At 47.7% G+C, this 14,350-nt stretch overlaps 1 protein-coding gene across 2 annotated transcripts in view; it reads left to right on the forward strand.

The window, feature by feature from the left end:
- Positions 1-14,350, forward strand: part of SLK (STE20 like kinase) — a 377,115-nt gene that overhangs the window by 140,372 nt on the left and 222,393 nt on the right. For both annotated transcript variants that reach the window (XM_086922732.1, XM_086922733.1), the window contains exon 5: positions 13,708-13,780. In XM_086922732.1, the coding sequence (XP_086778858.1) occupies positions 13,708-13,780 (73 nt within the window). The remainder of the gene's footprint in view (positions 1-13,707; positions 13,781-14,350) is intronic.

Consider the following 14,350-nt stretch of genomic DNA (forward strand, 5'->3'; position numbering starts at 1 on the left):
GCACCTAATGGTCACCAGGGACTGGGAGGCCAAATATTTTCTGGTTAATGCCAACATATAAATGCCAAGCGACCTCCCTCATTTGCAGGTAAGTCCTACCTCTGGGAATGATCTCCCCAAAGTTTTCCCAGAACAAACACAAGAAATCCTTATGAAAAGGGAATCCCCTTTCTTTGAGGAAACCGTCATGCTCTGGGGGCCTTTCGGAGACTCAAAACCATTCCCAGACACCAAACTCTTCTGCGTTGTTGTAGTAGATCTCAATGCTTTCATAGATCAAACTGCAGTTTTTAGATCCATGAACCATTGTAGGTTGAGGTTGACTCCTCCCTGGTGTGCTTTCAGAGCATCAAAGTTACTGCCCACACGCGGGGCCTAACCTCCCCCAGCATATCATTTTACAAACAATGTAGAAAGTTGTTTGGTTACTCAAGGGCAGTACAGAGACGACCTTCTTACACTGTCCAGGCAGAGTACTGCTCCAAATTGGGCAGGGTTAGATTGTGGGGTTGAAAGCAACATCAGTAGCTGCCATCCCCACCATCCTCTGTTGGCTCTGCTGCTCATAACCTCTATGACATCCTCTCTCTGGAATACTCTTCTGATGGAGGTTCTTTTTTTTTCCCATTAGTTGTGAGGCAGAAAAGACTGCTATGTCTGTCATCTATGTAGCTAACCTACTAGGGCTGTACTCTGTACTTCCTGTCTCTTTATCCAGTTTGCCTCCTTCCATTGAGCTGCTGTCCAGCAATAGTTCCATGTTGTGGTCAGAAGTCCTTGCCCTTGTGAACAAAGAGATCATCAAGGTGTTGCCACAGAGAGTAAAGGGCACTGAATTTAATTCCATCCACGATAGTCGAGACACTCGGGTAATAGGCACAAGAAGCTGAAGCGTGCTTCGACTTCTCCCCATCTGTCGACCGATGCGAGGGAAGAACATCGGCATGAAAGGCCTCGTTCTTCGAAACCTGCGTCTGGGTCAGCTCCATGCCTCCCCACTTTTCTGGGATTTGGAGCAACCCTCGCTCAACGTAAAGAATTTTATGAGGCCATGCCCCTCCATTTTTGAGCAGGTCTGTGTGGGCTCTGTCTGGTTATGCACTGGTGGCTTTGGCCCTGGCGCAAATTTCCCCCCACACCTTCCGGTGGGTATATAGTTTTCAAGGGATTCCTCACCACAGGCCTTTATCCTCATCTGAGGAGTTACTGCTCTGATTAAAAAGATCCCAAGATATGCAAATATGTTATTTGCTTCACTTGTCAATGTTGACTATCGTGAGTGAGACGAAGACTTGGGACTTCTATGTTGTTGCTCTCTCAGTTCCTCTCTGCCTTCTTGGGTTGCGGAAAAAGTCAGTGGAAGTGACACCAGCATACCAGTTGTTGCCTAATATATGTTGTCATCATGTCTGGAGGAGGAGTGATGGCTAACACCTCATGGCATCACCTGGCAGCTCTGGACAGCCATTGCTGGGTAAACTGTTTTCAGGCCAGTCTGAAACCTGGAAGGATAATTCATAAGATGAGGAATTTGTCAGAAGTATATTTGGCAATGCAGAACCTCATGGTGTCGCAGTATCGTTAAAATCCTAAGGCTTAACTCCAGTCTTTCTGATTGTGCACTTGATTCGCTGTTTCCTTAAAGGAACATTTAAAAACTCCTCAACTGATGAGTTACTGAGCATTACAAATCTGTGTGGTCAATGTTTGTGTGTTTGTGTTTTGTACAAACAATTATGCGCAGGTCAGGTGTGGAAGGTACGGCGACCTTACGGATCAATTTTCTGTCAAGAAAGGTGTGCGTCTTGGCGTCCACACTATTCAGTCTCTACATTAATGGACTTGTGGATCATCTGAACGGTGTGGTGGACAATGATGCCTCAAAATTGGCCACAGGGAGAGTGCCCGCTCTGATGTTTGCAGACGACACTCTCCTGTTGTCTAAAACGTCATCGGGGATTCAAAAAACACTCGACAGATTTGTAGCTTGTTGCACGCTGCGGGGATTGGAAATCAACCTGGAAAAAACGAAGTTCATGATTTTCAACCCCCCGAAGCGGACACGCCCAAACCCGGTCTTAATCGTTATTTCCCTCGAGAGGGTCAAGACTTTTCTATACTTGGGTGTTACCCTGACAGAGAGCCTTGAGTGGAACGCGCAGATTGCCAAGTCAGCACTCAAATTATCGCAGTTAGCGGGGGGTATAAGTAAAGTATTTAGGGGGTCAGTCTTTAGGCCCGTGTCTCCGGCTTTGGAAATATATTGTCGCCAGGCCAGAACTGCTGCAATTTATGGTGCTGAACTTTGGGGGCATAAACAGATACTGAACCTCAAAAGGGTGGAACAAAGCTTCATGAGGAATCTAGTTGGATTACCGGCAAGTACTCCATTGATCCCTCTTAGATTAGACCTTCGGATGGAGCCAATAGAGGAGATCACAAGTGCAAGACCAATTATGTATTGGAAGAGGATCTGGTCAGTCCCAGAACTGGCCGCCTACAGAGCAGAATTATCTGAGGTCTGGACCTCCCTTAAATGCAAAAAGATCCCATGACTGCAGCACATAAGGGCTGTTAGTATCCGGATAGGCCTTCCGGAACTTTGGGAAACACCCGAGACTTATTGCCCTGGGATATCAAAAAGGGAACTCCACACTCTGATACTTAGGCAGAACTTTCTAACATTGCAGAGCTCTGCAACTATGGGCAGGCTAACGACAGAGTTCCTCTTAGTTAAATCGGAATCTAAAATTGAGGAATTCCTGGATGTAATTGAACATCTGCTTGCTAGAAAGTTGTATCTTCCGCTAAGGCGTGGCACTTTACCTATTAGGTCATTTACATGTAAATGGTTAAAATCTAACAATTTGATGATTTGATGATTATTTATTGTTTTAATATTTCGTGCTTGTATGTATTTTATGTGCACTTTTATGGTCTTCGACTGAAATAAAGTTATCAATTGAATTGTATTTATATAGCGCCTTCTACCCAGAGGTCTTGTAGCGCTGTATTCATACCGCTATGGAACCCTTCCTGGCTTTCCTGTGAGATGTCCACTCCTGGACACCCCCAAGGTGAAGCCAGGCATCCAAGCGCTGCTGGGGCCATTGTGGAGATTAAGCAAGCTATTGCCCAGAGTCACAGAGTGGGACCCATGATTAGACTAGGCACCGAGGTTAGAATGATCAGGTCCGGGGAGTTTGAGTCCAAGAGCCGCCGAGGCGGGAATTGAACCCTGGTCCCGGGCCAGACCTCTGCATCAGGGTCTGCCTCTCTAACCATTGAGCCACGTGTCTCCATCAATGACTGAGCAACAACATGACCGCATCTTCCTCTGCCTCAATCTTACAAACCGATAGGAGGAAATCCAAGCCAATGTCATTGACCTCAGTGGCTTCTCCAACCTATCCAAAATATTTGCTCTCGAATTGGGTGAAGGCTTTCCCTCAACTAGTATCATTGCACCCAAATCATTATCACCACATGGACGCTTTTGCTGATCTGACAGGTGCTCGCCATACCTTTCGCAGCTACCAGATGTGAGGTCAGCAGAGCCTCAGTCGATATCTTAGGAACAGCTAAAGGTAATGGAAAGCATCCTTCTCTTATTGACCTTAGACTCTGTCCTACCTTTTAATAGGGGTAAGGCTATTACTCCCAGTCTCCTAGTTAACAGATACAGAGGTCCAGTACTAAATGTATATGATCTAAGCCATTCCCTATTATTTCACAACTTCAAGATGCTGACTATTGCCCAAGTTATAGTAATATAGAACAACTTGTTATATCCTGCAAACCTTCTAGGGAACATATTTGATGAACCCTTCCATTGTGATTATTGCATTGCCATTATGCGACTGCCTTTGTGACTCCAGAACACATCAGTACTAGTGTTTTCTCTTTCAGATTGCTAGTTTTGGAGACCTGATTTCTGCGGCTGCAAAACGTCTGTTGCTACACCTATTCAGATAACCGGCACTCTACATGCCCGGGTTCTTTGTGAACGTACCAAAATCCTCTTGCATACCATTAAGAAATATCCAGATAATAGAAGCCTTTTTGAGCACATATCTGCTAAGATTCATCCAGCAGTCCTAGAGTAAAATCCATGTACAAAATCATGGCCCTGGCTTTGGCACTGCAACCCTGCAGGGAGTAATGCCCCATTGCAAGGTGCATGGCAGCTGTTCAGCCTGACCTAGTGGAGCACTGATGTCAATTGATGGACATCTATCCCAAGTCTGCTCTAGTCCACCTCACACGAATGACATCTCTGGAGGTGGTGCACTAATGCTGTTATTGTTGAGGTATTCTTTATGCTTTTTATATCTGCTGAACTTGCTGACAGCAGGCTTGTCTGGGTGCAGATACTGATCTATTTCTTCAAATAAACATGGAGTGATGGAAGTTTTCCTAGCTGTAGTGGCCTTCCTCCTAGAATTCAAAAGAGGCTATTCAAGACACCAGCAACACCGTTATGATCTTCTGTCGAACAAAGGGAGTTGACTATATTTCACCTCGTATCTTTTAATACCTTTACCTCACCTTCACTTTTCCTTAGCTGTGCAGGTGTTGCACAACAGCAGCGTCTGGCAGATTCTTTTTTCTATCTTAATATGTCAAGTATTATGCTGCTTTTGACCATTTGTTTGTCACATATCAATGGCTGAAACACAATGTTTTATAGTTTAAATATTTTTATTGGTTATTTAATGATCTGCCATCACCCACACCTGCAGGCTGGTGGACTGTTAATTGGTAAGCAGATTACAGTATCCGTAAAACATGAACAATACAGAGTGCAGAGAGATCCCTTCATCAGCACTCTCTCACCCCCTTCCTTCTCCCATCTGATCCTTAACTGTGACTTATGAAGTCCATATCACCTCTTACTCGAATGATCCATGATGGAGTTTCACCTCCTCTCCAGCGGTGCAGTAGATCTGTTCAGTATGTCATCTGTCTATTGTATTGCTTGAGTGTGTGAAATGTGGAGGAGTATGAGGTATCTGGGGCAGAGGAGCTCTCTGTAATCTATTGAAAGGAAGTCAGTGCGCGGATATTAAATTTCCTGAAATTTAACTTCCTGTTTCTGGTGCCTGTACTTTCCCCCATAGAGTGGTTATAACTTGTCTGGAGGTGCATAACGCATAATAATAGCCTTGTCCCTTGCAGATTTATTTATTTATTTTTTTGGTGTAAAACTTTTATTGACAATCATCATCCAGGTGACAGCAGTACATTTATACAATAAGTTTGACGTGAGGCAGAAGAATATTATGTACGTTTACACAGCTATTCAGCCGACAACCCTCCGGTCCGGCAGCGTATGGTGAGGATGATATGGCAAAACTTTAGGATGCATTTTCCGGAGCCATGAAGTTTTACTTTTTAAGTCCTTTTTTGTTTGTACCTTTTATAAAAAAAAATAGAAACCAAACCAAACGTAGTGGCTCATTTGTAGTGAATAGACATAAAGCAATATGGAAACTGAGTAGCTAGTAGAACACGCCGACCCCCACCACCCAGGCCATACCCCTTTGCCCCCAAGCACAGTGTTAACTGAAGTGCTAACAACAATGTTACATCTCTAATCCCACCCCAGGGCACCCCACAGGTTAAGCAATCATTTCCTCCTCGTCATCCGAGTCTTCGTCTTCATCCTCCTGCAGTGGGTCGCACAGGTCCCCTCTGTACCTATTCCATGCCTCCCATACCTTATTCCATTTCTTTGGGTTCGCTCTGAGTTTATAGTCAGTTCTTTCAGTAAGCATCAATTTGTCCATGTTCTTACACCATAACGCCAGAGTAGGTATCTCCGCCACCCCCTATCTCTGCGCCACATCGCGCTTAGCCACCATTGTACCAATTGTAACCCACTGCTGTTGTCTGAGGTTAAGATCAGTGCCCTCCCATATATTCAAGAGACAGAGGCGTGGCTCTGGTGTGAGGGAGTTATCAAGGGCCTGTGAGATTGTGCGCATGACCTGTTGCCAATACCTGGCGACGAGAGGGCAACCCCACGGCGTATGTAACAATGTGCCGTCCTCCCCACAACCCCTGAGACAGTGGGGAGAGTCAGCCCTGTGGATTTTATGTAGGGTGGTCCTTGTATAGTACACTCTGTGCAGCACTTTCAACTGTATGAGCCTGAACCTAGCCGACACCCCAGCCTCCCTTGGAGACGCCATAGCGGCATTCCAGTCCGTCTCATCCATAGCTCCCAACTCATCCTCCCACTTTTCTCGCAGTTTCTGTAGGGGGTCTGGAAGATTATTAAGCAGTTTGCGGTACGTGAGTGAGGTGGCCCGGGATTGTAGAAAATCCGTAAGAAGCCGGTTTTCCAGGGGTGAGGACTCCGGGACCGTGGTCCCTGGTTCCAGCACCGCCAGGAGAGCATGCCTGATTTGGTTGTACCTGTATGTTTCAGTGGGGCCTAGGGCATATTGTTGTGAAGTTGCTCGAAGGGGATCACCCCTGCAGACGACCAGAGATCCCCCACCGTAGAAATGCCTATATTATCCCACTGGGTGAACCCCTTACTGGTCCTGAGGCAGCCTAGTTTCTTGGTATCCCAAAGCTGGGTAAGCTTCGTGATGACCCCCTTCCATTGTAGTCTAGTGAGCGCTTTGTACCATAAGGTGACTGTGTGTTTAGTAGGGCCAATCAGGTCTTTGAGGAGATTTGGGTTGTATAGGGGGGCCAACAGACTATGTGTTCCCAGTTGGGCCCTATCAGCCTGGTATGCCGGGTCATCGTGCGGTGCATGGAGCCACTGGTTGAGTACCTTAAGTTGAGACGCCCAGTAGTAGAGCTGCATATTTGGTAGCGCTATCCCCCCATCGTACCAACCGCGGTTAAGTTTAAGGTGAGCTATTCTCGGAGGACGCTCACTCCAGAGCAAGGTGGTGATAACTGCGGTGATTCTACGAAAGTAGGAGGGCGGGATTATGTCTGGGGTATTTTCCAAAACGTACAGGAGGCGCGGAAGCGCCATCATTTTGAACAGGGCAGCGCGGCCCAGGAGCGTGAGTGGCAGGGATGACCAATGTCGTACGTCTGCCTTTAGACGAAGGAGGGGGGGTGCCAGGTTCCGGTCGTAGAAGACGGCCGCATCGCTGGTGACATGGATGCCCAAGTACTTGAAGGAGACATCGGTCAACACTAAAGGACAGTGTTCAGGGAGGATTGGTCGAGGGCCCTTCAGAACATAGAGGACCGATTTCGTCCAATTGATGGTATAGCCGGAGGCCGAGCCATGTTTGTCACAGAGTGCCAGTAGTATCGGAACACTCGATTCGGGGGCAGATAAGTAAACCAACATGTCTTCGGCATACAATGATATCCTGTCTTCCCAGGCCTCCGTCCATCTAATACCCTTCAACAATGGTGTCTTTCTAATGACAATCGCGAGAGGTTCAAGGGCCAGTGCGAATAATAATGGGGATAGGGGGCAGCCCTGGCGAGTCCCACGCGCTAGAGGAATCGCTCGTGAGATGTGGCCATTGGCCGCCACGTGGGCTACCGGGTCCGTGTATAGCAGACGGACCCATGAGAGAAACTTCGGTCCGAAGCCCATCCGGGTCAAAACTGCGAACAGATATTGCCACTCTACCATGTCAAAAGCCATTCTGGCGTCCAGGGACAAGATGGCTGCCGGTTCAGTCAGGGAATGTGCTCGTGCCAGTGCGCCGTGCACTCTACGGAGATTTAACGCTGTACTCCTGTGTGGCATAAAGCCGGATTGGTCAGGGTGGATCAATTGGGAGAGATATGGAGTCAGCCTATTAGCAATCAATTTTGCTAGGATCTTCGCCTCTGCATTAATGAGCGAGATCGGGCGATAAGACGTACATTCCTCCGGGGGTCTGCCAGGTTTTGGAACAGCCACTATCGTCGCCAGGCGTTGGTCCAAAGGCAGCGTTCCGGACTCACGACAGTTCTCAAACATGGCCAGCAGTGGCGGGCCCAGTAAGTCCGACATTGTTTGAAACCATTCGATTGGTATCCCATTGGGGCCCAATGCTCTGCCTGTATGCAGCGCGCCTGTCGCCATACGGAGCTCCTCTACCGTGAGGTCCGCTTCCAGCTCGGTCACCGCCTCCGGTGATAATGTCTCTAATTCTATATCTTGGAGTGCTAATTCTGCCGCCTGTGCCGTGACCACCACCTCCGGAGTGTATACCCCTTGGAAGTGGTCTACTAAGAGGTCGACAATTTTAGGAGGGTGCGTATGACACGCCCCTTCTCGGTCCCGTAACTGCAGAATGTGCCTGCCTCCGTCCCGTGTCTTGTCCAACCAGGCCAGCAGTTTGTTGGCTTTGTCACCCACATCATAAACTCTGCATGCAGTCGACTCTATATGTTCTAACACCCGTCGACGGAGAAAGTCGTCGTGTCTTTGCTGACAAAGGGTCAGCGCGTGTCGAGTGTCATCTGACGGTGCGGTCATATGAGTTACGTTAGCCTGTTCTAACTGCAGTTCCAGCTCCACCAGTTCTTGTTTCTGCTTGCGTTTATGATCGGTTATGGTTGCGATTGCCTGGCCCCTCAATACTGTCTTGTACGCCTCCCATAGTATCGTCGGTGAGGACACTGAGCCGGAGTTCTCCTGGAAGTAGTGCTTGGTGGGGGTTTTGAGGGATTTTCGGATCGGAGGGATTTTAAGATAACCGGGGTAAATGGGATAGAGCCGTTTGCGAGCCATGGCTGTGCAGGACAGTGTAGCGATCAAGGGGGAGTGGTCTGATATACCCCGTGGCGCAATCTGTACATCGGCAAATGTGAGTCTGCCACCCCCCAGTGTGAGGAAATAGTCAATGCGAGACAGGCAGTCATGAGTAGATGAGTAGTAAGAATAGTGGCGATCAGTAGGGTGTAGCTGTCTCCAAATGTCAACCAGACCCTGTGCCTCCAGGAAGTCCCTGAATTTCGTTGGGCCAGTGGGGAGGGAACGAACCGGAAACCTGTCCATGTCAGTATTGGCCAGTGCATTGAAGTCCCCGCCCACCAGCAGGTCCCCCTCCGGGAGTTCCAGAAGGAATTTACCCAGATCCGGAAGTGCCGATGATGTAGCGCTGGTGGGATGTACGCAGACACCACATTAATGGGCACACCCTCCCATTGCCCACACACTGCCGCGAAGCGGCCATGTTTGTCTGTTTTCGTGGAGTGATGAATGAAGCGTGATGTTCTTTTCACCCAAACCCCCGTTCCCCGGACCCTGAAGTGAAGTCCGAATGCACTACCATGTGATAGCCTCTCCTATCCAAAGCTTTGGTGGCCGCTCCCACTAAGTGCGATTCCTGAAGAAGGGCGATGTCACAATTCAGTCTCTTAATACATTGTAGGACCAGTCCCCTCTTCACTTTATCTCCTAACCCCCGAACATTCCAAGACATTACCTGTAGCGGTGGCACAGACCCCACCCCAGTGTCAGGTGTTACGATGGTAGGACGTGAGAGATCCGCCATTTTGTAATCATGCGTGTAAGGTGATGTCCCATTGGGTAGAACGGAGCCATAGTGATCCAAGAGTGTCCCATCCCTGTGCAATTATTCACACGTGTATGCCATAGCAGTGTTAGAGGATCAGAGGCGACACACCCGGTGCCAGGAATACGGTCAAATGTGACTACTAGCAGTTTCAAAATGACGAATAGAGCCAAACAATTCAAACAAACAAACCAACAAAACCCCCCCGTTCCCAATACCCCCACCCACCCTGCTTCCCTGCTACACGGACTCCAAACTGCCCGCCACCCCAATTTAGCAGAGTGCTTAAACCCATCCCAAAGAAAACACACAGTTACTTGCTCGTTGGGGGTGAGGAGCACTCCGGAATTAGCGACCCCTCGTACCCTCCACGGAGGCCCTCGGGCCAGTGTCCTCGGCGGTTCCAGCCGCAGTCCCAAAACATCAATGTCTCATATAGACGTTCATGGGTCCACCTCTTGAGTTAGGTCAGCATCGTCCCTTACCGGTGAGCTTCTGCCACTGTTCGTACCAGCGTCCCCTACATCGTTTCGGTCAGGTTGATGTGAGCCGTTCTTAGTCCGTCCAGGGCGGCGAGAGTGAGAGGCACGGCGCCAGCCATCCAGCCAGTCTCTTGCGGGTCCAGGGTCGTCAAAAAACCAGGTTCTGTTCTCCGCCACCACCCGGAGCCTGGCCGGGAAGATCATAGAGTAAGGAAGTTCACGTTTTCGGAGTTCCTTTTTGACATCCAAGAAGGTTTTTCGTCGCCTGGCCACCTCCGCCGTGTAATCCGGGAAAAACGCCATCGTTGAGTTGAGGATTTTCACCGGTGGTGAGACTCGTGCCGCCTGGAGGATGACGTCCCGGTCGCCGTAGTTAAACAGTCTCGCCAGGATCGGCCTAGGCGAAGCCCCTGGTTTAGGTTGGCCCCCTGGAACTCTGTGTGCCCGCTCCACTGAAAAGAAGGCCGACAGGCCTTTAGGTTGAAGATGAGTTTTAATGAGGTCCTCCACATACAAATCCATCGCTCTCACACCTTCAGTCTCCGGCACGCCAAGAATGCGCACATTGTTACGCCTGGAGCGGCCCTCCTGATCGTCGAGTTTATCTTTAAGGAGCTTGTTTTCCGCCATGACCGCTTCCATGGCCGTCTGCAATTCCGAGACATCCTCCACCAGCGATTTCGTGACGAGCTCTAGCGAGCCTACTTTTTCGGCCATCTTGTGGAAGTCCGCTCGGATAAGGGTGATTTCGGTTGAGAAAGAGCCCACCGTCGTCTGGACCTGCGAGAGTGCCTTCATAACGTCATCCAACGTTGCCTCTTCGTCCCCGCAGGCTCGCATGGTTTTGCGGGGGGATTCTTCCCATCCGCCGGAGGGGAGGCGGTTCTATCGTTTGTGAAGCGGTCAATACGAGTCTGGGTTGTACCGCCTTTCACACCTTTCTCGGCCATTGTTCGGTCGCGGAGAGAATACAGTTCGTCGGTTCGATGGGATATCAGGAGAAATCACCGTCACAGTACGTTCCTTGGTGCAGTGCGAAGAGGGCTTCTGTTGCAATGAGGGAGACGCCCCGATGGTTCACGCAGGGCAGACTGCAGGACAAAGTTCGGATAACCTTCCTGGTAATCTACGGCCACCCTTCACATGAACCTCCGCTGGGTACAGCTAGCTGTTTGTTACTGGGCGGGACCGTCACTGGCTGTGGTCCTCCAACCCCGACCACTTCCTGTCTGCAGCAGCCGAGCGGGCTGCACTTCCGGTCGGCCTCAATCGCCACTAAAGTGCCCGGAGGTGGCCCTGTGTTCCGGCCAGATCAGCACTCGACGATAACTCCGTCGTCCAATTCACGATTTCCGTCCGGGGACCTGCCACCAGTTCCGCCCGGTCTCGGGCGTTCGGTGCCGCTGTTGGAGGTAAGAATTAGTCACGGATTATCGTGCGGATAGATGGAGAGGCCGCTTCCCTGCCGGAGCTAGTCCTCTATTCTGCCGCCATGTTCGGCCACCAGCCACGCGTAACGTAACTTATTATATTCTCTAAGAGATTGTAAACCTCCCCATACTTCCACATTTCCTCCATCATTCAGCCCGCCTTACCAGGTACCATTAGGGGACCCGCTGTGGCGTGTAACACAAGTAGTGCATCGTTTTGAGAAGTGTGTCGCTACTGGTTGTCGAAATTTCACCAGATACGACTTTTCATAATCCCATACGAATGGTTCTGTAGACTGTGGCTTTTTGTCCAGTGTGCCTTGTGTTGGCTATAAAGGCACTGATAAAATTATGTAAGAGTTGTAGGCAGCAAGGTCATCTTGACCACCTTGATGCAGCACAACTAGGTCAACCCTCCACCTAACCCCCCACTTCCCTGCATATACTGGCTCTGTAGGTTGCTTTAATTCAGTGTAGTTTTGGAAGTCTGTCTTCTCTGAGGTGGGACATATTTGATGCCAAGATAGTGGATGTGATGTTGTATCCACTGTAATGGGGATAATCTTTGTAAGATGTTTTGTATGCCATGTGGGATGTTTATGCTCATTATTTGTTATTTCAGGGTGTTCATTTTAAACCTGTATTTCTGGTCGAATGTCTAATTTGCTTAGGAGGCATGGGGCATACTTCAAGGGATCAGTCAACATGACTAGCACATCATTGGTATCAGTGGTATCTTATGCAGATGTTTTCCTAGCAGTTTTCCCCCTATCCGGGAGTTTAGACGTATACTTTCTGCCAGTGGTTCCATGTATAAGGCAGAAATTAGTGGGAACAACGGGCACCCCTGTCTTGTCCTCCTGCTCAGTCTGAAAGAATGTGATAAAGTTCCATTATCTCTTTCTTTTGCCACTACCAATCCGCCATACTGCTCCCACTTCACAAGCATTAATCTCTGTGCATCGTGGTACACCAAGAGTTTTACAAATTACTTAATTGAAAGCAAAATACCCTGTTATCTGTCCCCAATAAACAGACTTACTGGTTTTGGGATGGATTTATACGGTTCGTGGGTGGCGTTCCCTAAAGAGGGAGACCAAGTTGCTTCCAGTATTTCTTCTTGACTCAGTACTTCTTCTTGACTAAGTACAGAGGTGCTAACAGTGCCCTAGAGTATCATTGAGACCCTTTTCCCTGGCCAGTCTGACATGTCTTTGCACTCTTAACAATGGCTGTATCCAAATATGCTTCACAAGCCTGAACTCCCTTCTAATAAAGATATGAATCAGAGGCACCAACTTGATTCAGCCAGGTCTGCAGTGTACAAGTAGTTCTATATTTGATTGTGCTTATTCAGCCTGATTGGCACTATGCAGATCCACGACTCGCTAAAATTAGTTAGGAACATTTGGATTCTTCCAGAGTTACTTTGGGTCCCACAGGCCATGAAGACCCCACAAGTCCCTGACATGTGTCCTGTACTTCAATGTAACCATTCATAGATCACTCAGTGCTACACGTTCATTACAACAAAATTTTAAAGCTCTTCTTACCCCTGACATACATATTCTGCTTTTAGCCTTTGAGGAAAGGTGATGTGCTTATACATCATGCTGGCGAATCTCCACTACTTTTAGTACCAGACACAGTTTGGGTTTTATGATCCACGAGATAGAGGACTGTCCTGTAAAGGATAATTTTGGAGTGACCGCAGAGAAGGCTTTGCTGACTACAGGAAAGTAGCATGCTACGGATGGGTGACGGTACAACGCGTACCGTCACAACGCGTGCTGTTACAACGCGTCCCTTACAACGCAAGTCATTACCACGACTTGCGTTGGGGGCGCGGATATCGAATAGTATAATTTACTATTCTAACACCAGTCCCCGTGGACACTAGGGAAGGTGTTGGAATAGTAAATTTACTATTTTTAATCTTCTAGCGCCCTCCAGCGCAAGTCGTGGTAACGACTTGCGTTGTTACGGACGCGTCGTAACAGCACCGCGTTGAAACATCCGCGTTGTAACGGATGTTTCCCCATGCTACTAGGATGCTGAAAGTTCTCATAATTTAACACATCTCTACATGTTACATCAGCAACTACTGTTTTCTATTGACATGCTGGAGTTTGGTTAAGAGATACTGTTTAAGTGTATAGCATTGATTCTTTGCCAATTAAGTATGAATTGAAAAGTAACTTCATGTTTTACTTTGAACAATCCGCTTATCCTAGAATTTTAAAACTGCATGCGAGTGATAATTGAAAGTAACTGAGTTTCTTGTTGCTTTATTTTTAGCGGATTTTGGTGTATCTGCAAAAAACACAAAGACAATACAGCGAAGAGATTCTTTCATAGGTACACCCTACTGGTTAGTATGCAATTGCTACAGTTTTGAAAAATGGTGAACATTGAAGTAAAGTGATCTATTGGTCTAACCATTTTCCTGATTAGCTGCCTGACATCAGCTGTGGAGTTCATGAATTAGCTTCATTGTTATACATTGCCTTACTTCTGATTTCTATGTAATTGAAAGTAAACTAAAGACTGACTTGCGGATTCACAAACTCAAAAATGGTAGCATTGTATTGGTTTAAAAGAAAATTAAATATTAAAATGTTCCAAATATCCAATTGATCTGTTGTGAAGCGCTTTCGCTGTTGCTATGGAATTAATAGCTTGAATTAAACAATTGTGGACCCTTGCAGACGGTTTGAAATCATTTGTATGCACATATAAGCTGACAATACAATGATATTCTGCACATTCATTATTCAAAATGTTTACACATAGGTGACCGGGCTCAGAAACAAGTAAAAATCAATCAACTAATTGTATGTCCTATGCGGGTTATCCTTTTGAGTACAACATAAATAGTAGCAAATTGTGTTGTAAAATAAAAACGTATCTAAAGTGCCAAACTCCTGTTCAAAGTTTCAGT

Source organism: Lissotriton vulgaris, chromosome 5 (assembly GCF_964263255.1).
Source record: "Lissotriton vulgaris chromosome 5, aLisVul1.2, whole genome shotgun sequence".
Lineage (NCBI taxonomy): Eukaryota > Metazoa > Chordata > Amphibia > Caudata > Salamandridae > Lissotriton > Lissotriton vulgaris.